The 22,423-nt window shown below is 39.0% G+C and overlaps 1 protein-coding gene across 1 annotated transcript in view; it reads right to left on the bottom strand.

Moving 5' to 3' along the window:
- The window catches only part of slc1a7b (solute carrier family 1 member 7b), a 79,945-nt gene extending 71,224 nt beyond the window's left edge, over positions 1-8,721 (bottom strand). The window contains exon 1 of the mRNA XM_084723130.1: positions 8,581-8,721. Within this exon, the coding sequence (XP_084579256.1) occupies positions 8,581-8,721 (141 nt within the window). The remainder of the gene's footprint in view (positions 1-8,580) is intronic.
- Positions 8,722-22,423: the final 13,702 nt, after the last annotated feature.

The raw sequence follows: 22,423 nt of genomic DNA, 5'->3' as shown, positions 1-22,423 counted from the left end.
ACCCAGGAGACTGGAGTTGTGTTGAGTTACTTAAAATTTCGCTATGGACACAGTGCCCGTTGCAAAGCTTCTATTGCATGACATATGTAACATAGTTTTTTTTAAACCCAAATCTCGATCTTTTCCTAACCCTAACAAGCAAGCAAGAAAGCACAGGATTTTCACCCAGGAGACCGGAGTTCGAGTCCTGCATAGGACAAAATGTAAATGTAGAGTTATTTAAAGTAAGTAAGTAAAGTGAACTTAAAATAGTGTTATGGATGTGACGTCACTGATTCAGTTATCATAATTAATGTAGCCACAACTGTGGAGGAATTTGTAATAAAAATATCTAAAAATGCGTTTATATGCTTGTACAGCTTAATGACAATCTTATCTGCTGAAACAACATTTGAAATGACTCTAACACACCTGTCACCTGTGCATAATGGTGTATAGGTCACTTGCCCCCCAACTCTCCTGTCTCAAATTTCACCGGTTCTCTCCCGGTCACCCTATGACCTATGAAACGTAGTCAAGGTCCATTAAGCTTGTCACCGTTGGTACTCTCCACTGGTAATGTATGTCGTTTTGGGAACAAACTGCTTGTTTAGGTACAGTATGGGGATGTGCTGCAAGAATGACAATAAGATTTTATCCTTCAGGACTAATGAGAATTTAGATTCAAGGTACCAGACCTTGAGCCTTCAATAGGCCTGTCTTACACATACACACAACTCGCTTTCCCTCTTTTTACAAGGACAGCTTGAACAAAGTGCAAAGCATCGCTCTGAACCATTGATAGTATAAGAACACAGCGAAATTCACTTATGTTTCTCCCATTGAAACCCATATAAAAATATTCCACGGTAAAGAGGACAGACCATTTTTGGCAGCTCCAAAATATCTAATTTAAAACATCAGACCAAACAAACCTCTTCAACACTATTCCAGCTTTTAGAGCAGGTGTAGTGTAGGTTGCTTTGGTTTGCTAATGCTCACCCGTCTCATTTCATCTGGCACACAGACCACACAACACAAAGGCCATCCATTCTGGTTGCTAATGCACAAAATAAGTGCATTTTTTGGTGGAAAAACAACTTACATTGTGATTTTTAGGTTCTCACCTACAAGTTTGTTCTTGCGTTCTACATTGCAGTAGTCTGCAGTGACAAAGTGTTTTTTAGTCAGTAACTGCTGCAGAGACACGGTTGTGTTGGTTTGGAGACTGTAAACACAGATTTATGGAAAAGAGTCTGTTAACAAACTGTGGGCACATAGTGTGAAAGACATGGGTGTTGGAGGGTATGGAGAGGTGAAGTCCCTCCAATTTCATTGTCCCCTGTGACCTAACTTAAAAAAAAAATTAACAGTAGTCAATTTGTCAAGAGACATAATATTTGGATCTTATTTGAAGTGTGCCACGAAATGCACAAATGATGTTTGTCAATTTAAAAGATAATTTTATGAGTCAAATAACAACATTAGAAGAAAAAGCCACGTCAAGATGAAAAAGATAAAACAAGACAAAGAAAGACAAGTAAAAGATGTAACAATACAAAAAATTACAGAGACAAAAAAGACAAAACAAGATGAATGCAGAGGAAAACCACGTAACGTAAAAGACATAACAAGATGAGAAACTATATTAAAGATGCATCAAGACAAAAAAAGACGTAATCGGACAAAAAAAATGACATAACGACGTAAAAGACGTAATGATTCGAAAATGACGTAACAAGATGAAAGATGTGAAAGATGTAACACAACAAAAGATACAAAAAACGAAGTAACAGAGGATGTAACAGGATGAAAAACTGTTAAAGCCAACAAAATATGTAGTAGAACTAATAGACATTTCATAGTACTTTTTCACTTTTCTTGAGTAAAGAACTTGAATCAGTAGTTTTACTTTTTACCAGAATCTTACTTACTTCTACTTGAGTAAAGAATGTGTGCACCTCTGGTTGAATTACATTTCTCACTCAGTATACATGATCCTTTTACTGGTCGGTAAGTGAAAGAACGAACAAGACACTTTGCTCTTGTGATGACATTTAAGTACGAAAACACAGAGGCATTGTTGCTTCAGCGTCTAACGTCAGCTTGTGGTTAGAAAAACGTACATGACCATCTTTCTAATTACATCTAAATATTTTTTCAACAGTTGCATGACAAACAGTGACTTTCCTGACTTGTGGAATTATCTTTTAAGCTAATAAACATCATGTGTAATAATGGCACAATATAATCAGAATCAGAAAATGATCTGTCTCTTGCCATACAGCACATATTTTTCTGAAGTAAGATAAAAATGAAAGGGGAGGGAGATGTAATTGGCTCCACTATTTCTGGAGCTTAAACTACTTTAGGGACTACATGTCAAAGTTGTATCTCAATTACTCTTTACTGATTTCCATGGGGAGGTGGAGTTTTTAGTAACCCAGTTACAAGGATATTACTGATATATGTTGTTTGAATTTCAAAGTGCAGTTGTAATTGGCACTCTGAATTGATTTGGAACAGCCTTGATAGCAGGATCTATCTTGTATATAGCACTCACCATTGTTATTATTACCCCCTGTTGGTTCCAGCACACAGCTTGAGAATTGTTTAATAGCAGCCCACCTGTGGCGCTGACTGGCCAATCTAGGTCTCTTATTACACTGAATGCTAATTTGACTTGGAAATGACACTTTTCATGTCATGATGCCAGAGAATCAGTCAGCTTGATGGAGTGGGTGGACTCAAAGCTCTGGACCTGGACAAAAGGACTGTTTAACTCTTTAGTTTCATTGGGCATTGTGATAGGTAGACTGTGTTATGAAGGGTAGTGAGGGTGATGCATATATATAATTGTTTGTCTGTTGTCTATTTCTGTGGACTTCCTGTGGAAGAGTAGCTTCCAAGGTAAAGAAATAAACAAATGTGTTTTATTCAAGTGGTTGGAAAGCTTTTAGATTCTGTGGAAAATGACAATAAATGTGCGTTCTGAGTTTATCATAACCACCCAGCTAAATTTGAATGAATAAAAAATCAATTATATAAAATGAGGTCTCAAAATCGAGAAAAAGTGAGCAGGTTTCTCTGCACTGAAACACTGGAGGCGTGTCTGCTCCACTGTCTCAGTGTCAAACACCACTATGACCTGAAAGCAACCTAAAACATGGACGCTCTGTCTAGCAGCTTTACTGGACATGTCCAGACATGTTTGAACCACCAGAGCCAGAGGACGGTGACAGGATGGTATTTTTTCTTTCTTCTGTGTCGGGTTGTTGGAACTGAAGTGAGCTGAAGTGAACTGCTGGGCTGATTTGGACTGAGAGAGTCGCTGAAGGTACGTTCATTGCTGGGGGCCGGTGTCCTTCGTGTGTCAGTTGCTGGGGTTTATATAGTGTTGGGGACCATGACTCTGTTCAGGTCCATCCAAAAAGCCCTTTCCACAGATAACACTTTTTTCTTTAGACAGACTTTAAGCAGTAATGCTGCAAGGTCTTGTGTGTAAGATTTAAGATTTATGAATATAATATTCATGTATTTGTCCCCTGGTCATCCACGCCCCCCTGCAATGGCTCCACACTCTCCACTGGTTTGGGAACCTTTGCACTAAACTAACTTCATTTTTTTATTAATTCCGTTCGGCATCATTGTTAATGACTGATTTTAAAAAATGTGTGTGGGGTGGGGTGTGAACGTTTCCCAGCTTCTCCTTCTGGTGGACCATCATGGGACTTAACTTCAGAAAAAAATATTAACAGCAGTCAATTGTGAGAGTCATTTTACCCTCTCACAGTGCACTGTTCTCTTTCTGTGTTGGCAGGCAGTAACAGTCTTTAATGAAGACAACAGATTTGAGCTGTTTTTGTCCCCCGCTGCCATCAGTCTCTCTCAGGTGGACCTGTGGGCCTCCTTGCTGCTCCAACAGCCAGGCCTCCACTGTGGACTGAACTGGAAACAGTTCAGTCTCACTGGGCAACAGCAGTAAAACACAATAAAGCTAAAAGCAGCAACACCTCTGATGTTAAAGGGCAACTCCATCCATGTCCTTTTCCAGGTTTTCCAAATGGAAACTCCCAATCATTCCTGAGCAAAAAGTGGTGACATACTGTCGATTACAGCACTGATTCCCTCCCTTCACTCAACCTAGAGGGCTTAGCCCATATGCAGCAACATCCTGCAGAAACAGTCAAGTCAGGCAAGGAAAAATGATTGTAGGAGAGAAGATACTGTTTTGATGTTTAAGTATATTCCTTATACCTCTCCAAAAGTTTGATTGTACAATACAAGGAACACTTCTGGGAAGCTACGAAATGAAACCTCAAAAAAAGCAAGTTTTATGTATTCAAGTCAATTAAACTTAAAATTTCTAGTAATATACTCATTCTTAAGAATTGGGACAACGCTTTATTTTTACTGTTCAGTTATGCTGGGAAAATATAGTTTAAATGATCAAAGTCTTGGCTATGAAACCAGATGGAAAACCTGACAGAGTTGGCATCTGGGTTGAGTCAGACATTTTACTTTTTAAGGTTGGTCAGTTCTGATCAAAATACACAAAATCGGAATTCTCATTTAGCTTTGACATGTTTTGGTTGAGACACATCTGACAGCAATACTATTTAATGAAGTTTAGCAGTGCTTAAGGAGCATTCAATCAATCAGTAAATCAATCACTAAATTGCACACAACAAAGGAAGAACAGCTGGACAAACTAATAAACCTAATAATGAACATGAACATGAACAGAAGACCAGGAGAGAAATGAAGTGTTTCTTTTTGCTACATAAATCATATTCATTCAACTTTGTTTCAAACAGTCAGTTGTTGGTTCTTTGTTTCATTAAAATCCAACTTTTGAATCCTTTTTATCAGTTCCAGCCCCAGTTATTGTTAATGATTGATAAAAACTGTGGGGTGGGGGGGGGGGTCACAAATATTTTTCAGCTTCTGAAAGGGAGGCATGGGTTTAGGAACTACTGGATTAACCTATTCTTATTTGATATTAAATTACTCTGCATCTATTTTGACTGATAAGTCTATATTCTCTGATTTAACCTTCTTAAATGTGAATATTTTCTGGTTTCTTTACTCCTCTCTTGACAGTAAACTGAATATCTTTGAGCTGTAGACAAAACAAGACATTTGAGGACGTTTGATCAACTTTGATCAACATTTTTCAGTATTTTCTAACATTTCATGGACCAAACAACTAATCAATTAACTGAGAAATAAAGTATACATTGTTAAACTAACCCTCCCCACCCTGATTACTCATTACCTCAGCTTGTCTTTTCAAATTCAGTCAACTTAAAATCTTGAGGTGGAATAAACACAAAAACTTCATATTACTGTGGAATGGGTGCTTTTATGTGGACAAAACAATGTAAACAATCCTGTTCATTATATTATATTTTGGTATTTCATCTCACTAATGACAGTTGAATTTCATCCTCTCTTTCACATTCTTTGTCCTTCTGCCTGGGAAATTTGCAGCTGATGGTGTGAATCTGCTGCAGACCCTCCTAATACTATAATCCAGACTTATGTCACAGACTCATGCATGCATCTCTACTCAGCACAGCGTTCTTGTGCGGAAACTGTTGATCACTTTTACATAAGTTCCATAGTTCTTAATGAATGTTCTTTTTTTAATTTGGGCTTAATCTTTTAAAATTCTGCTACTGCACAGTGTCATTTCTCCACGGAAATAAGTCACTTATCATCTTATGTCACTTCACTAATACCAGGCGGGCCCGCACACACACAAACAGATTGCCCACCCTTTCCCTCTCGACCCTGAAACACAGAGGGGGCCTGGGCCTCCGTCTGAAAGGTCTGTGCCTTCTGTGCACCTTCATGCGTCACTCTGACAGGCACTCTTATTTGATGTACAATTAGAGAAAGCATTTGTTTGATTGGATTGTAATCCCCTATTGTGAGAGTAAAGGAGCCAAAGGTTATTTTTAGGCCTCTTTGAGAATATGACAGAGCTTTAGTCAGAGGGGTGATGGGAAAGAAAAGGCTGCATTTAGTTTATGGAGTCCCTCCGTACTGTAAAGCTCCTTTGTGGCTGCACTGCTGTAAGAGCAATCGCGCTGAAGCTGTGATGTACTACCTTCAGTGTGGGTTTGTGTGTTAATGGTTTCTTTGCACCTTACAATAAATCAAAACACCGATTACGCACACACCGCAAGTCACTGCATGAAACAGTAATTGCAGCCTAATTCAGCTTGTGTATTCCTGTTTAGTTCTGAGGTCAGAGGCGGAATGAAAAGACTCGAAAGCTTTTGCTAACATGTCAGAGTCGTGCCTGCTGAATTTAGCCTCTGACCCGAAGACAGACAATATTTGACCTTTGGAAATTTTTCACCTGACAAGTTTTCAAAAAAACAAAGTCAGAGCACTTTTATCCTGCTGAATAGAAGGTGGACAGTTTGAAGGATAATAAAAGTTTGACAGGGCAGGGCACAGCGGCACAGAAACGTTGTTTTTAAGCAGTGAATCCTGAAATGTGTCAAACATAACAACAAAAAACATCGAAAACAGAAGCATAAACTTTGTCAATCGCTTTAAGGGCATAAAAATAAGCAAACAAATGTAAAACAATAATTGTAAAATAATTTCAGAGCATGTGGAACATGAGAGAGTTCATGTCTTAGTTCGTGGGCACTGTGTGTTATCTGCACGGAAGGAAGTAGGTGGGTTGCAGAATTTATGAAATAATAATTATATTTAAGGTTTTTGAACTCTGAGTCATTTTGATGTTTTTATATGTTATAAAAACATTTTAACAAAGCCTATGTTTTTTTTTTACACTTCCTCTATTTTATTTATTTAAAAGACTTCTGAAGAACTATCTGAAGTTAATACAGTACAAGGCTTCATCAGTCTCAGCCATTCAAATCCTTCATGTGACAACAGTGAATGGGGTATCTTCCATGTGACAGGACTGGAATTGTCAACAAGATGGAGTGGGTATCTTCATTGCCACTGGGTTACTGAAGAGGGTATCTTCAAAGTGATAGGATGGGATTGGGTATCTTCAAGGTGGCAGGGTTGAATGGGGTATCTTAAGTACAACAGGATGAAATAGGGTATCTTCAATGTGACAGAATGGAATAGGGTGTCTTCAGTAGGTCAGGATGGATTAGAGTATCTTAAATGTTACAGGGTTAAATAGGGTATCTTCAGTACAGCAGGACTGAAAAGGGTATTCTCAGTGTGACAGGATAGAATAGGACCTCTTCAGTGCAACAGTCTTGAATAATGTTTCTTCAGTGTGACAGAATTAAATCTGGTTTCTCCCAAAGTTAGTCTTTTTAGTGCAAAATGTTTCCACTGACAGTGCTTACTGGCTGAGCTGCAGTGGAGGGATCACAGTAGCATAAAGGGAATTTTGTACAAAAAAACTCAGAAGATATTACTTAACTCCTACTGCTGAAGCCCCATATCAACTTTTTTTCTTTTTTTGTCCCTCATCACCTAAGTGCATCTTTTCTCATCCTCCAGACAGTTCTATTGTCTTTTTAAATTCATGTCACTGTGGTATAAAAGTCAACTAATGCAACAAGAATATATAGTTATCTTTTGAAATAATAACCAATGTGATGTTAATTGATATATTGCCTGAGCAACTTATAAGTCTATAATTTGATTTTTTCTTAATGTAATGACGTGAATTGACAGCTATGGCTGCCTGGAAGGTGAAGAATCATATTCAGAATTACAGTGGATGAAGTACCACCAGTAAGGTGTCCTTTACTCAAGTAAAAGCACCAATACATGTGTTCAAATACTCCGTTACAAGTACAAGTCCGGAATTTAAAAGTACATAAGTTTCATCAGCAAAATGGCAAAAGTATCTAAAGTAGAAGTACCACTGGGACGGATATGAGATTATTAGATGCATCAGTGTTTAAGCAGGATTTCACTGGTGTAGTTACTCAAGCTGGAGCTGGTTTTAACTACTTTATATACAATCAGCTGGTCTAGTGGTTTCCAATCCAGGGCCCAGGCCCTTCCACTGGCTCACCAGATAAATCTGAGCAGTCGTCAAATAACAAATGCAAAACAAATGTATAGGATTTTTTTTTCTTATTCTACATATAATAATTTTATTATAAATATTGGAGAGTTTGACCTTTTCAAGCCTCCAAACCTTTATTTAAATGAATCCATGTGAGGAGTTGAGTTAGGCAAATATCTCTCTGGTGGAGCGACTTGCAACAAGAGCCACAACAACACAAGTGGTTCCCAAAAAGGTTGGTTAAAATTTGAGCAAGCTTACACAGCCTCTATGAAAAAACCTAATCTGAAAAGTAATAGTTATAGCTTTTAAATAAATACTTGTTACCCTGAAGGAATGTGAGTTTAAATAAGCATTAAGTGGAATGACTCAAGTAAGAATAAATTAATTTTTTTAAGTGCAGTACTTACATCTTTGCGAAATTCAGTAATGTCTCAGTGACCCTAAATCACAGCCTAATATGAATGTGAAAAGAATAAAGCATATGTTTGAGGCACAGGAGAAAGAATCTCTCCCAAAGCTCTTCTTGTGTCTGCATGACGTCACTCTGGGTCAAGGGGAGGAGACAGACTGACCTGCTCTGTGAGGCGCCGTGTCCTCAGAAAGAATCCCAAAAGACACCCGATGACCACAGCCATCACCGACATGATGAGGAGCCCATTCTGTTTGCACACGTTCTTCACCCTCACCCACACTGCGTCCAAAGCCACGGCCATCGTGTCCTGCGTCGCCTGTCCCGCGTCCTACCAGCAACCCATAAATGTGCCCACGCCAAAGCCTCAGACCCAGGTGTGAGGGTGAAAACAGAAGCCAGAAAGAGTGGGAATGAAGAAACGCTCCAGGGCTGGATGGGACGCTGTGTCAAATATCCAATCCTCCGATCCGTGTTGTTGTTAAAGCACCTTCGGGCTCAGCATCCCTCTCGTCCTCTCGCTGCGGCAATCTGCACTAAGCTAAGAAGATCCTCTCACTTTCCAGGCATCCCCTCCCACCCTGCTCCACCCATCAGTGGCCCTGTGTGTACTGACCCGCCGCCAGGGGGATGGAACAGCTGGCAACCGCCATGTCCCCGGGGGGGTTAACATCACCAATCCTGTTAGTGTGCTACTGTATTAAACAGGTCTGTGGCAGGATTAAAAATCCATGAACAGTTTGACACAGGTTAACAGAGAGGACTTGTGAACTGTGCAAAACCTCCCCATGGTTGTGTTGTCTGACCTTTAAAGCATACATTGTCATATTGCACTTCTAAAGTTTAAAGGAACAGTTCACCACAAAATCACAAAAACATATTTTTCCTCTGGCATGTAGAGCTATTTATCCATCCAGATAGTTCTGGAGTGAGTTTTGGAGATATCGGATATAGAGATGTCTGCCTTCTCTCCAGTATAATGGAACTAGATGGCACTCAGCTTGTGGTGCTCAAAGCACCAAAAAATTACATTTGAAGCAATGTCTCTTTCCAGAAATCATGAGCCAGTTACTCAAGATTATCTACAGACCTTGGTGTGATCAGTTTTCATTTTCTCTTTACCAAACTACACCCAAAAACTGAAGGCAGTATGCATCTACTCATGGACGAGAGGTTACAGCTCAGCTGAAGAGGACGGCATTAATGCTCTGACCTCTCCTCCATGAGTAGATGCACTCTTCCTCCTGCATGGTGATGTGGCTGGCAGATGCTAGAAAGAAAATAGTTCCTACATGAAACTGCTCACAACAAATCACACAAATAGGATTGGGCCTAGGGATGTTAACGGTTAACTATAAACTGGTTCATCAGTTTATAGTTAACCATTAACCACTGAGAATGTGTTTGACCAGTTGCACATGTGGGTCATTTTGCATACACACACATTCCGCTTGTGTCGAAAAGGGAGCCCTAGATTTCTGAAATTGTATGCATTTCAAATGCTTTATAAAAGGTGTACTGCAATTATAAATTTTAAATTTGCAGAGTTACTTCCACAGACTTTTATTTATTAGGGTCCAGTCTTTGGCAATGACTGCCTTAACCTACTTTGTTTAAAGCTCTTAAAAATCAGTACCTTGTCCATATTAAACTGGACAATTCAAGTCTTTCATTAGTGTTGCGCGGGTCAGCCAGGGCGCTGGACGTAATGGAAATTACCACAGGCTGAGACGGGCCGATCAAGTCACACAGCAATGATCAGAGTAAGTTTATGATAACTTTCAAAAACACTGTGTGCAATAGTTCACCTTCTACATTCTCCTCCTCCCCTCTGTCTATCTCTTCCAAACACACACACATGCTAAACACTGTTAAAATTACTATCATAAAAAGAGGGGGAGAACAAGAGGGAGAAAAAAAGGAGACACAATCGAGCTCATGTCCTTAAAGTGATAGTTCACCCAAAAATGAAATTTCACTCAATATCTCCTCACCCCTGTGCTGTGATGTGAGGATGGGTGAAGATCTCCAGTTCACAAAACACTCCTGGAGCTTCAGAGGAAAACAGTGTTGCAGCCAAATCCAGTATAATTGAAGTGAATGGTGACCAGTTTTAAAATGTAAAAAAAGAACACAAAGAAAACACAAAATGTCTCCATACTGCGCGTGTGGTGTAATCCAAGTGTCCCTAAGCCGTGACATTACAATTTGACCCAAAAACGTGCCATTTACACCATGTTTTTAGCCTGAATGTCAACTGTAGCTGATCTTTAATTTTCCCATTATTGTGCATGAGGGATACGCACTGACAGTTTGTCTGCTCCAGCTGCAGGATCAGCCTGTCAGAGAGCGCAGTATGATCATGACTATTATGTCAGCATAATGCATAAAGTTGGTGAATATACTTAAGCAAAGTCAACAAAAAGGCACCTCTAAAAGGATAGCACTTTGAAATACTGTGCCAACTGAGGTGGGAGCAGCTTCTTGTATTTCACATCATCATGGACAATGCCATCATCCATCTTTTTTTATATAGCACATTTCAGTCTCAAAGGTATTTCAAAGTGCTTTACGTAAACATGCGCAACAAAAAGAAGAGAATATTCATAAAGGGAAGATTTAAATGGAAAAAACGCACACACGAACAAGCACAAGAACACAGCAATCAAATTGTGGAAATTCAATAGATTTAAAAGAAAGCCGTCTACCATCATAACCTTGTGATTTAAAAGTGCCTTTAAAAAAGATGAGTATGTCATTACCCTTGTACTTTTGCATTTCCAGTGAAAAAGGAAGAATAAAGTAATTCTTTTAAACTTGGCCTGGAAGTCCGTTCTGTGTCCAAGCATGCAACAAAAGGAAAAACTGCATAAAGTACTGCCCAATTATTCAAATTAATATCCAATATCCATCAACAATATGCATTTAAGTGAGAGCGAAAGAGGAGGTCAAGGTTATGTGGGTATTTATGCTGGAAGAGGTGTGGTCCTGCTCCTGAAACTCTGCTAGATAGCTTCAAATAAAAAAAAGTAAAAAATAAAGTCTAAAGACATCGCCCAACCCCAAGGTCAAATGTATTTTTGATGCTTTGAGAACCACAAGCTGAGTGCCATTTAGTTCTATATTGGAGAGAAGGCCAACTTCTCTGCGGCTGATATCTCCAAAACTCTGCGACTCACTACAAAATGACCTAGATGGATAAACAGCACTACAGGTAAGAAGAAAAATATGTATTTTTGGTTTTGGGGTGAACCTGTTGATTCCACTTGGAATGCCACAGATCCATCCTCCACATGGCTGCATACTCCCACCAACTTTTCAGCAGTAGAGCGTTTTGCCCACCTGAATATGTTGACTTGCTCAGATTTAGCTGATTTATTTCCTTGCATTTTGTGGATCTACCATGGATAGGTAGGTCACCCACTCCAGTCACAGCCTGTTCACCCTGCTGCCATCTGACAAGAGATACAGAAGTATCTGCTGCCATATATGACCAGACTGAAGAGCAGCTTCTTCCCTCAGGCTCTGAGACTGCTTAACACATCCTCAGCACTCCTCCATGGAAAATTTGTAAAGTTTGTTCAGTATTTTTTTTATTTTTAATCTCTTCAGCTGATCAATCAAAGAGGGAATTAAATCAAAATCTCACTCTACAACCTTGATGTATACTGATTAATAAATCTCTTGTATCTTTTATCTTGTATAGAGGATAACACTGCAGCATCAGAGACAGTACAATATACATGTATAGCTTCATCAAGCAATTACAATTATGAATATTATTGTTATCATCTAAACTTTAATTAGAGTAACAATTATCATCAGTACCATTGTTATCATCATATAATTATTATCATCATTGGTCAAATCATGTGATAAAGTAGGTCAGCGTTGATTCTTGCTATAGTCATTTAATGAAAGGCTGTTTGACCTTAAGTGCCAAATTTATGCAAATTATCTATGTGAAAGGAGAGACAAGCAGCACTGATTGGTCCTCTGGGCTCTTATCAGAGCCCGAAGGAAGACAGTTCGCTGCAGATCATTTACTCTAATCCTGAGGATGACAGCTGTGATTTAGCTGCTTAACTGCTCCTTAATGAAAATACTTTTGAGATGATTAGGGGCAAAGATAAAACTGTTTAATTTAAATGTAGGCCACCCCATAAGAAACAAAACCCATTAATTCAGTATTTGAAATGTGATGTGTAATATACTGTTTGTTGTTTATGAAATTAGGACACTCATCCTTGAGAACTGGACTGAAACCATATTTTAAGAGGGTCTCTTCAGTTATGCTGGAGGAATATATTTTGATCAAACTCTCGTGGATTATCTTTTTATTGTTATTATTGGTGTTCCATAGTAAGTGTACATTTCAACAATTCAAAAAGCGGCAACTGTAAACAGAGAAATATACATTAATGTACACCATGGTTCCTGAAATTCATTTATAAAAATATGAAATAACATCCCACTCCCCACTCACCCACCTGCCCCGACCCGAGGGAAACAGACATGTACGGAGGACACTGTGAATAACGCCTAATCTATGCGAGCATAGAACATACAGCAAATTTTAAGAAGTCCACATGAGCCTATGTACACACATACACACCAACACACTCACACTTTCACTCATTCACTCACAGGGAGCAGTGTTATAAGACAAATCTTAATAATAGTAACAATCACAGTTCTTCTAGAAAAGAAAAAAAAAAAAAAAAACTCACGTGTTGTCGCTGACCAATGGAGACCACCCACCTCCAAAACATAGGGGTCCTAATCCCCTGATTAGACTAAATGTGGGAGTGTTTCCCCATAAACTGAGACACATCTTACACTACCCAACCTATACAACCAACAACAAAGCCACTAACCCAACTGAAAAAAATACATTGACACAAGGCTGCTAAAATGGGTGTTCCTTCTAGCCATGAGAAGTCGATATCTTGGAGGTGCATGGTTACATAGGACGATAACAATATACATACATAAGTACATACATGGGTGCATAAATTATGGATAATTAAAGTTCAATGTTGATATATTCATGTACTTCAGAAGCCCAATTTGAAGTTCGTCTTCTATACTACTTAAGACTGGCTGCCAGATGAGCAGGAATTGAGCCATTTTGTTCCTACTTATGTATGATAACCTTTCATGTGGAATTGGATTCAAGAATTTTTCAAACCAAAGAGAAACATCTGGAGATTCATCACCAATCCACCTTTGAAGAATACATAACCTTGCAGTGTACCAACAGATTCTCAATATGCGCTTATACTTAGCAGCATGCTTTTCTCCCTCATCTAGTCCTAAAATACAAATGCCTGGGTTTAATGTTGACCTACATCCCAGCATACCATCAATTTTCCTTTTGACACCATACCAGAATACAGCAATATTTGGACATTCCCAGAAGACATGAAAATATGTAGCTTTGCCGCTCTTACATTTTGGGCAGATTATAGTACAATCAGAATCATACTTGGACCTGAACATGCAGTTTATGAATGATCTTAAATTGAGTTTCATGAGATGTACCTGAGCAAGTTATCTTTTTTGCATTTAGTAAGATTTTTCCCCAATCATCCTTACTTATTGTGGTCCCAAAATCCAATTGCCAGGAACATCTGCTGACATCAGTATCAGTTTTCTCAGAGTTAACAAGTTCCCCATACAAATAAAAACAAAGATCAAACTCTCAGCAAATCAAACCTTGTAATGGGCCAACATCTTGGTGATTCAAATGTGTCATTAAATGGAAAAGGAAAATCTGACAGAATTGTTGTCTTATGGCGTTGACAAAATGTTCATATTTTTTTCACAATTACTGTTCTCTGGAGGTTCATACCTTCTTTCTGCTCTATTTTCTGAGTTCCTTTCTTTTCCAGTGAGGATGAGGAACCACAGAATATGATGGACTTGTGTGTTTACTTGTTTTACAACCTGCTACACAGCAGCTTCACAACTCTCTTATCTCTTCCATTATATGAAACCATGAGCTTTCCTCCAGAAGGGGGCGTGGCCTTGATGACTTCGTCTGAATGGTGTATTGCTGGTCAGATGAATTAACCAATCACATTTTGATTTACAGTGGGTGGGACCAAAAATAAACCTTCTGGGCCTTCCTGAAGGACAGAGATATCTCGCTTAACACGAAGTTGTCAAGAACGACGCCGTTGCCGGGTGGTTAACTTGATAGTACTGCCTTTTTCTCGGCGGACTTTGGCGGCATAGGGCACATAGTGCACTCGTCCCTGAGTCTATTAGAAAACAGTTTTCGGATGCTTGGATCTTCTTTTTTAAAGCTACTTCCAACAGCGCAGCACAGCAGACAGAGCCATGTTGGTAGACAGAAATAACAGAACTGGTCCATGTAAGAGAAGCGAGTGATAAAAAGAAACTCAGAATGATTCATAGAAATTATTACAGCCTTTAATGTCAAACACATACTTATTTATAACTTATCCAAACAGAGATGCAAAGATACCTGTCTACCTGCCGCTTATTCCAGCAAAATCTTTTTCCATTTTACTGCATTTTTGGTGTGTCTTTTGGCTTAACTGAAGTACCAGTTCGGCACTGATCTATCTATCTATCTATCTATCTATCTATCTATCTATCTATCTATCTATCTATCTATCTATCTATCTATCTGTGTGACAGATATTGCTAAAGTGGTTAATTCAGTTTCACACTGAGGTGATATTCAGTGACATATTTTTCTACCTTAGGAAAGGTTTTCTTGTGCACAATAACAGTTTCTTGTATTATACATTTCAGGTATATTATAGGATTCTTTATTTAAAACAACCCTCTCTGTAACTTCTTGACCTTTTCTTCTGTCCTTGAAGATGCACGGAAATCCGCAGAGCAGCTTTTTTGTTCGCGCCTCAATTCATTGCTCATAAATTCCAAACACAATGTCAAAATAATAGACCGTGATGAATATGAAACTAGTTAAAGTGAAGGATTCTGTCAAAGAGGGGGACCAAGGACGAAATGTGCGTTTGCATCTCTTTCTGGGCCTCTTAAAGATGAAGTTGTTCCATGACTAAACACGGTTTGTTCTTGACGTCTTCACACTGTCTGAAAATATCTATTTTTTAAAATGCTAAAATATGCTATCACTTTTAAATTAACATTCAAGTCCAGACTCTATTATCTACCGCTGCTCAGCCTGTTTAAAGTCCCTTTCTGCCCAAAAATTGCGTGTCATTTTATCGTGACTTCACTTGGAGTTTATAGGTAATAGGTAATTTATTTTTTCAAAGTGTCTGTCTTCTGTAGGTGCTCTCTCCACATGGCCTTACAAGACTAATAATGCTTATAATCAGTTATTTCTTCTTTGTGACACCGCAGGACATAAATATACAGTCAGAATTATTGAAGCACTGCAGAAACTTCTGTCAGTCAGAATTTGATTTCCCTGCATCAGTCCTGTTGGTGCAGGATGAAAGTCGCTGAAACTGTCCAATCACATCACTCCTCTTGATAAAAGACTAATGTGTAGGATACACCGGTGTGTCCTCGCTCTGAGCTCCTCCAGGAGCCTCCTCTCTCCTCGCTCCTCATCTCCTTCAGTTGCATTTAAGCAAATGGAAAAGGGGAAATGACTTCTGGGTCGATGGAGGAGAGAGGAGACGAAGAGGCAAAAATTCAACGTAATGAAAAGCACCCTATCTGAAGAATCCCAGGTTTGGGCTAGAAGATGAATGGTGTAACAATAATTAAATGTAACCAGGGGAAAAAGGAAGAAGGGAGAACTGAGACAAAAGTGTAACAAATGAAGTTCAAATGAAGTAAACATAAGAAAATACGATACATAAGAAAACCTATTAAATCAAACGCCTTCCAAATTAAACAACAAAACACACAAAAGACAGCGAGTGTCCTTGCTAGCCAGAGTGGCTAACAAAAACACAGAGACACAGATTATGTACAACATACACAAGGCGCCCAACAAGTGTCCTTAGTAAGTGTGGAAGCAAGCAAGACACACAATACAATGGGTGCCTTGGCTAGCTGGGGAAGCTAGCAAAGCATGTAACACACAAGACAGTAGTCTAGCCTGCCTCTGCAGGACTGGACTGCAGACATGCAGACCTCCGAACGTCCCGCTGGCCCTGTCCAGCTGCACACTCCCAGCTTTTAACCACCAGGCCCCGACTGCAGACTGACTGCAGCTGCTGCCAATCACTGCAGCTGCACAGGAGAGTACAGCAACACACACACACACACACACACACACACACACACACACACACTGCGGCACGCAACACTTTACCATGACAAACAAAGCAAAACAGGAGCAACACCATGATACAATGAGAGCAAAAGAACAACAATACTTGTCTGTTGTTACCTCTCAGTTTAACATGAGGATCCACCAACAGTAACTTAGTGACATCACAATTCTTTAGGTTTAAAGCCGATCGTGGACCAAAATGCAGCTTTGTGATGTGGAAACTTGAAGCCTCCTGCGTAAATACACAGAATGGACTACAGTAAGGCGGCAAGAGGAGACATCTTTTGTCCAACAACTTTTGAAACTGACAACATTTGCATAATCATAGAATCTCTTTTTCAAGGAGAAGTAGGTGTTATTTTGAAAATTTTTGGCAGGGTAATTTAACTCTTTTGTAAGAAAAATTAGACAGATGTTATTCAAAGCAGAAAGCAGAGTGTTTTTATTCGTCTTAGAAATGTTGAATCATCTTGAAGTTTTCATTGCTGCCTGGTAGACTTACAGCTCAAACTACACAATGGGTCCATGATTGCAGACAGAAGAAGATTAAAGCAGGCTTCTCATTTCAAGCTGATTTTGTAGCTAACTGATTCATGTTAGCTCAGTGAGATGCTTGAAAACAGTCTCCATCTGAATTTTTAATGTTTCCAGAAGACTTGTTTTAAAAGGATAACTCTATAAACGGGGTCTTAAATATGCCCTTGCTTGCTGTATACATGATCTGTGCTAAAAGACTGAAGCTCAAGCTGTCCCAGATCGTCCACCCTCAACAGTTTATCATCCATGTAGAGAACAGGATTATGCAGTATAGTATATATTGTGACTTAGTCCTATAGTATTGTAGGTATGATAAGCAGGCTTGGGAAGATTACTTTAAAACTGTATTCCAATAATTACCTGTTACAAAATGTAGTCAGTAACAGTTGTTTGCTCCATGACATTGGTAAAAACCTTTGATCAAAGCTCAAGATGACATCCTGAAATGTCCACAACTCACAGATATTCAGTTTACTGCCAAAGAGGAGTAATATTCACATTTAAGCAGCTGAAATCAGAGGATTTGAACTTTTTTGCAGAAATGCAGAAGAATCCATCTTACCAGGCATCAAGTAATTGTTTGTGTCCACGCTAAAAGTAGTACAGTGTCTGAGTAGGGACTACTGGCAGCTACTTGAGTGGTTTTAGGTGTGACGACAGCGAGAAGCGTCCATTGAAGCAACTCGTCTCAAAGAAACAATGGCAGCTCCTGAAGAGGTTAGCGAAAATACTGTGATAGCATCAGTTATATCAGAACTGGAGAGTATTTCTTCATTTAAAGAAAAGCAAAGAACAGCACTTGAAGGCTTTGGCAAAAGTTTGATTCGCCCACTGGCTCCGCTGGAGGTAACCTCACACGCCGCCGAAGGACCACACACAGGACCGAAGGATTCTCACGTGATCTCACAAATCCTTTTGCTTTGCAAGGTAACTCTCAAACTAGTTTGTTGATCCGATTTTCGTTAGGCATGATAGACAGATGGTTCGCTCAATCACCTGCCGAGTGTTTTTTGAAAGTGCCTGCCCTTTTCTGAACAGTTTCTATGGGCGCCTTCCAAGACAATTTTGTGTAACAAACAGTTTCATACAAAAACTGTCATATAAATAAAACAAAATAATACAAGATGAGAACATGGTGACTTTGCACAGCTTTGGACAGCCTTTGAAATCTAGAATTAATTTAAAATTTTCTGAGACGTTCAGGCACCTGTCTCACTACCATCCAGAGTTATTTCCTCCCAGATCAAACTGATAGCTGTACGTTTAAATGATTCTGACAACCAGTCATCATGAAATGGCAGTGATGTTTGTACATCACATGTAACATGAGTGCATGCAGAGCTTGCAAAAATGTCCCAAACATGTAAAGGATCACAGCCACTAATGCATGTTGGGCAGAACAGATAAAAGGCCAGTTATCATGCCACATTCATCAGATTTAATAAACCTTTCATATCCATTAAGCCCTCTCTGTATGAGCCCCCGCAGCCAGCTGCTGCTGAAGGTCACTTACCAGGCAGTCGCTCGCAAATTATCTCAATGCCAAAAGAAAAGCACTGATAATAGGAGGATCTGAAAGAAAAATTGGACTTTGAACATGTCAAGCGGAAGCAGAGAATAACAGTTGACACGTGAAAACTTACGTCAGTAAAGTAAGTACATCTCTGCAGTCTTCACCAAATGTATTTCTTGGAGATTAAGTGTCCAATTTTAGTTATAGATTTGTTAATTATTGTCTCACTCGGAGTGAAAATTGCCAACAGCTTCTCTCTGCTGTTTTCTATTGTTCTCAAGTGAAAACAATTAAGATAAGTTTAATTTTGTTTCCCGAACTTTCCACACAACAGAGAAACATTGTAAATTACTGTGATGCAGAGAACGGTGTGTGTGTGTGTGTGTGTGTGTGTGTGTGTTCGTCCAGAGAGCGCTGCAGCTGTGTCCAGTGAGGATAACTGACCGTGTCCAATGACAATCTGTATTTAAAGGATCACCTTCCTCAGCTGCGTGGCAGGGAAGTGGTGTGCGAGAGGTCTTTACAGTTCAGATGGATTTCATTCAGTAATGTATGTTTAAATGCCTTCAGAGAATAGCTGGGGGATTAGCACAAATGCATCTGACTGGACGTCCGTATATGTATGTGCACATTAGCTGTCAGTTTACTGGAATCCTGGCTTGTCACATGAGATCCATGACAATTTGTCTTGTTTGTTGACACAGCTGTCGTCCATGTTTGGTCTGTGGAAGGATGCAATGCTGTTCATTCTAGATTAAACTCAAAGACGGGTTTTCAAACCCTTATTTGATTTTTGTTTTACTCTAAATGAGCCCAGAACACTCATGACTACCTATGTTATACATCAGATGGTACCAACCGAGGAATCTGATTGGTCAGCTAGACATTTAGGATGTTCTCAAATCAGCGTGACAGTACACTGCGCTCATCACTAAAAATTAGAGATGGTAAAAAACTCTAGGGCTGCACCTAACAATTACTTTTTAAATGCTTAATCTATTGACTAATTTATAGATTAATCCATCAATTATTTTTAATTATTCAATTATATAACAATTAATTTACCTGAAATACGTATCAAAAGCTTGTCTCATTAATATTTCACTATTTTGTTCGATCATAATCCTGAAAAATTGACACATAAAGCGCATTAGAATAATGATAATAGTGGCATATTTTAAATTTAGTCTAATTTTCACCCTATTTAAAAGGAGCTGTGATGCATATTAGTTTAATAACTAATCACTGTAAAGTCTGCACTGAACTGGAGGATGACTATTTTGTCTTAAAACTTTAACTGGTTATGACATGGAGTTATTTCATCACTGTAGTCATATGCACCTAAGATGATGAAAATACTTTTCTTTGTTTTTCTGGCAAATAACATTAGTTTTAGCAGTTTCTGTCTCATACATGGCTGATAAAGTGAACAGAAAGTATAAAACAGCAGAATAACACCGTTAGATGACTCATGGTGTGAAGTTAACAGCAGCGGTGCAGACATCACTTAAAATGAAACTAAAAGAAAATCTATTTAAAAGGACTTCTACCGACAGAAACATGTTCCACGTGTTGATAATCCTCATATATGGTGTTTGGGTGCTGACACAAACTCACAGGTCGCTCGGTGCTTCGCTTCCAGCTCTTGTGCAAGTCATGTCCAGTTTGTGGAGCTAAAGAGCCAAACTGTTGCGTCCCTGTCTAAAACACTCCCACACTTTAGATGATCGCGGTGAGTCTTGCTCTCTGCAGCTTGTTCTCCAGGTGAATCCATGCTCTGACTGCACGCAGCAGTTCACGACGCGTCTGCGCATTATATGCAAATTGTCCATGACGATGATTACATTGATGAATCGCCTCAACCCTAAAAATCTCATATTGCGATTATTTTGACTGAAACTGCAATATGTGATACAAATATTAGTAGGAATGATCGGTTTTGAATTGCTCCACAATATAAAAAAATCCTGATTATATTCTTTATTTTGTCTGTAACTTGTTGTATAATCGCAAATTAATATTGCTTAATTAGTACCTAGTCTGGAAACTCCATCTGTTTCACACAGCCCCAAATAAGTCAAGTCAACCAAGTCCAGTCAAGTCATAGCTCATGTCACAAATCAAATCATACTGCATCATGCTGATCTCCCCCAAATTTCAACATTTAAATCAAGGTTAAAAGACAGTGTCCGTGAAAAGTTGTTTTATTTTCAACACTGACAAAAACCATTAGGGCTCTAAAATTATTATATAGTTCTAAAGGGCTCTAAAGTAAAAACAAAGGTATGACACAAAAAAATTCTATTACAATGTTAAGACTTCTGTCCTGGCTCCCCCTCAGAAGGATCACACCATTTTTCCTTGGCTTTTTACCACATCTGTCTAACGGCTAAATTCCAACAGGTGTGATTGCATCGTGTTACGTCTGCACCACATCAGTTGGAGCTGATCGCAGCCATTCTACACAATGCTTGTGATTCCACAAGAAGTCCCTCAGCATGTCCCAGAAGTGGCTCTCTGCTCCTCTACGCTTCAAATATGCACCGAGTCTGTTCTCGACTAATGCTGCGTCAATTAGCACAGAGCAGATTGAATGGGCAGGAAGTCAGAAAAGGTGGGCAGGGAGAATCTGGTTAATTTTCAAAATAAGACCCCGTGCAGACTCACAATTATAAAGGCAGACAGCAAAGAAACTATTTAACCATGTAGCCTGTTTATCCATGGTAGAAGCACAAACAGCAAAGAAAGAGGACTCAATCAACAACATCTGAGCAAGTAAACATAATCAGGTGGGTGAAACGCTCCGCTGCTGAAACACTTCTGAAACGCTGCTGGTGGGGCTCGCAGCCGTCTGAAGGACAGATCAGAACCGTGGCGCAGACGTGCCGTGCTTGGTGGAATCAACCGGTAAGGTGTTTCTCATATGACACTGCATAACACCGTCCTCTTCTTACTGTCAACAACATAATCCTTGAATCCAGATTCTGTTATTCTTGGACTGACCCCCTCCATGATAGCTGCCCTGTGCTGCCTCTGCTGGTCAAGAAAAATACAGATAAAAAAACACTGATATTGACATTGTTTTAGATGTCTTATTATGTTATGACAGCTTGACATTAACCAAGACAGCAATGTCTTTGTTATGAAAACTTGATGTCAACCAAGACCAAGTCATTAGACCATTATAATTGTGTCAGGAAGGTTTTCCTTGATCTGGACAACAGTGATACATTTTGGATTTCTAAAGTCATAAAGATGTCATTAATTGCCTGATGCTTTTATGACTGTAAATTTCCTTGACCTCAGCTTAAGTGACACATAGGTTTGATAATTAGTCCTGCTATAGCATGTTTATGATGGTTTTCTTATCTCAGTTACTGTCAAGTTGACACTGACAGTCAGACACTTTCTTGGTAAATGTTGACTTTTTATAACAAAGACATTGTTGTCTTGGTTTATGTCAAATTGTCAAAGACATTGTTAATGACCATTTGCCATAATGTTGTCTTGATGTCATGTTGTCATTACAAAGATGTTGTCTTAATGTCAAGTTGTCATAATAAACACTTTGTTGTCTTAGTGAATGTCAAGACATTTTTTCTTTTTTTAAAGACACAATAAGTTGTCACAATAAACTCTCGCTTGTCTTGGTGTCATGACATCATAACTAAGACATAGTTGTTTTAGTTAATGTCAAGTTTTCAT

This window comes from Lutjanus erythropterus, chromosome 7, assembly GCF_056507025.1.
Source record: "Lutjanus erythropterus isolate fLutEry1 chromosome 7, fLutEry1.hap2, whole genome shotgun sequence".
Lineage (NCBI taxonomy): Eukaryota > Metazoa > Chordata > Actinopteri > Lutjaniformes > Lutjanidae > Lutjanus > Lutjanus erythropterus.
This window is presented reverse-complemented; position numbering and strand designations above follow the sequence as displayed.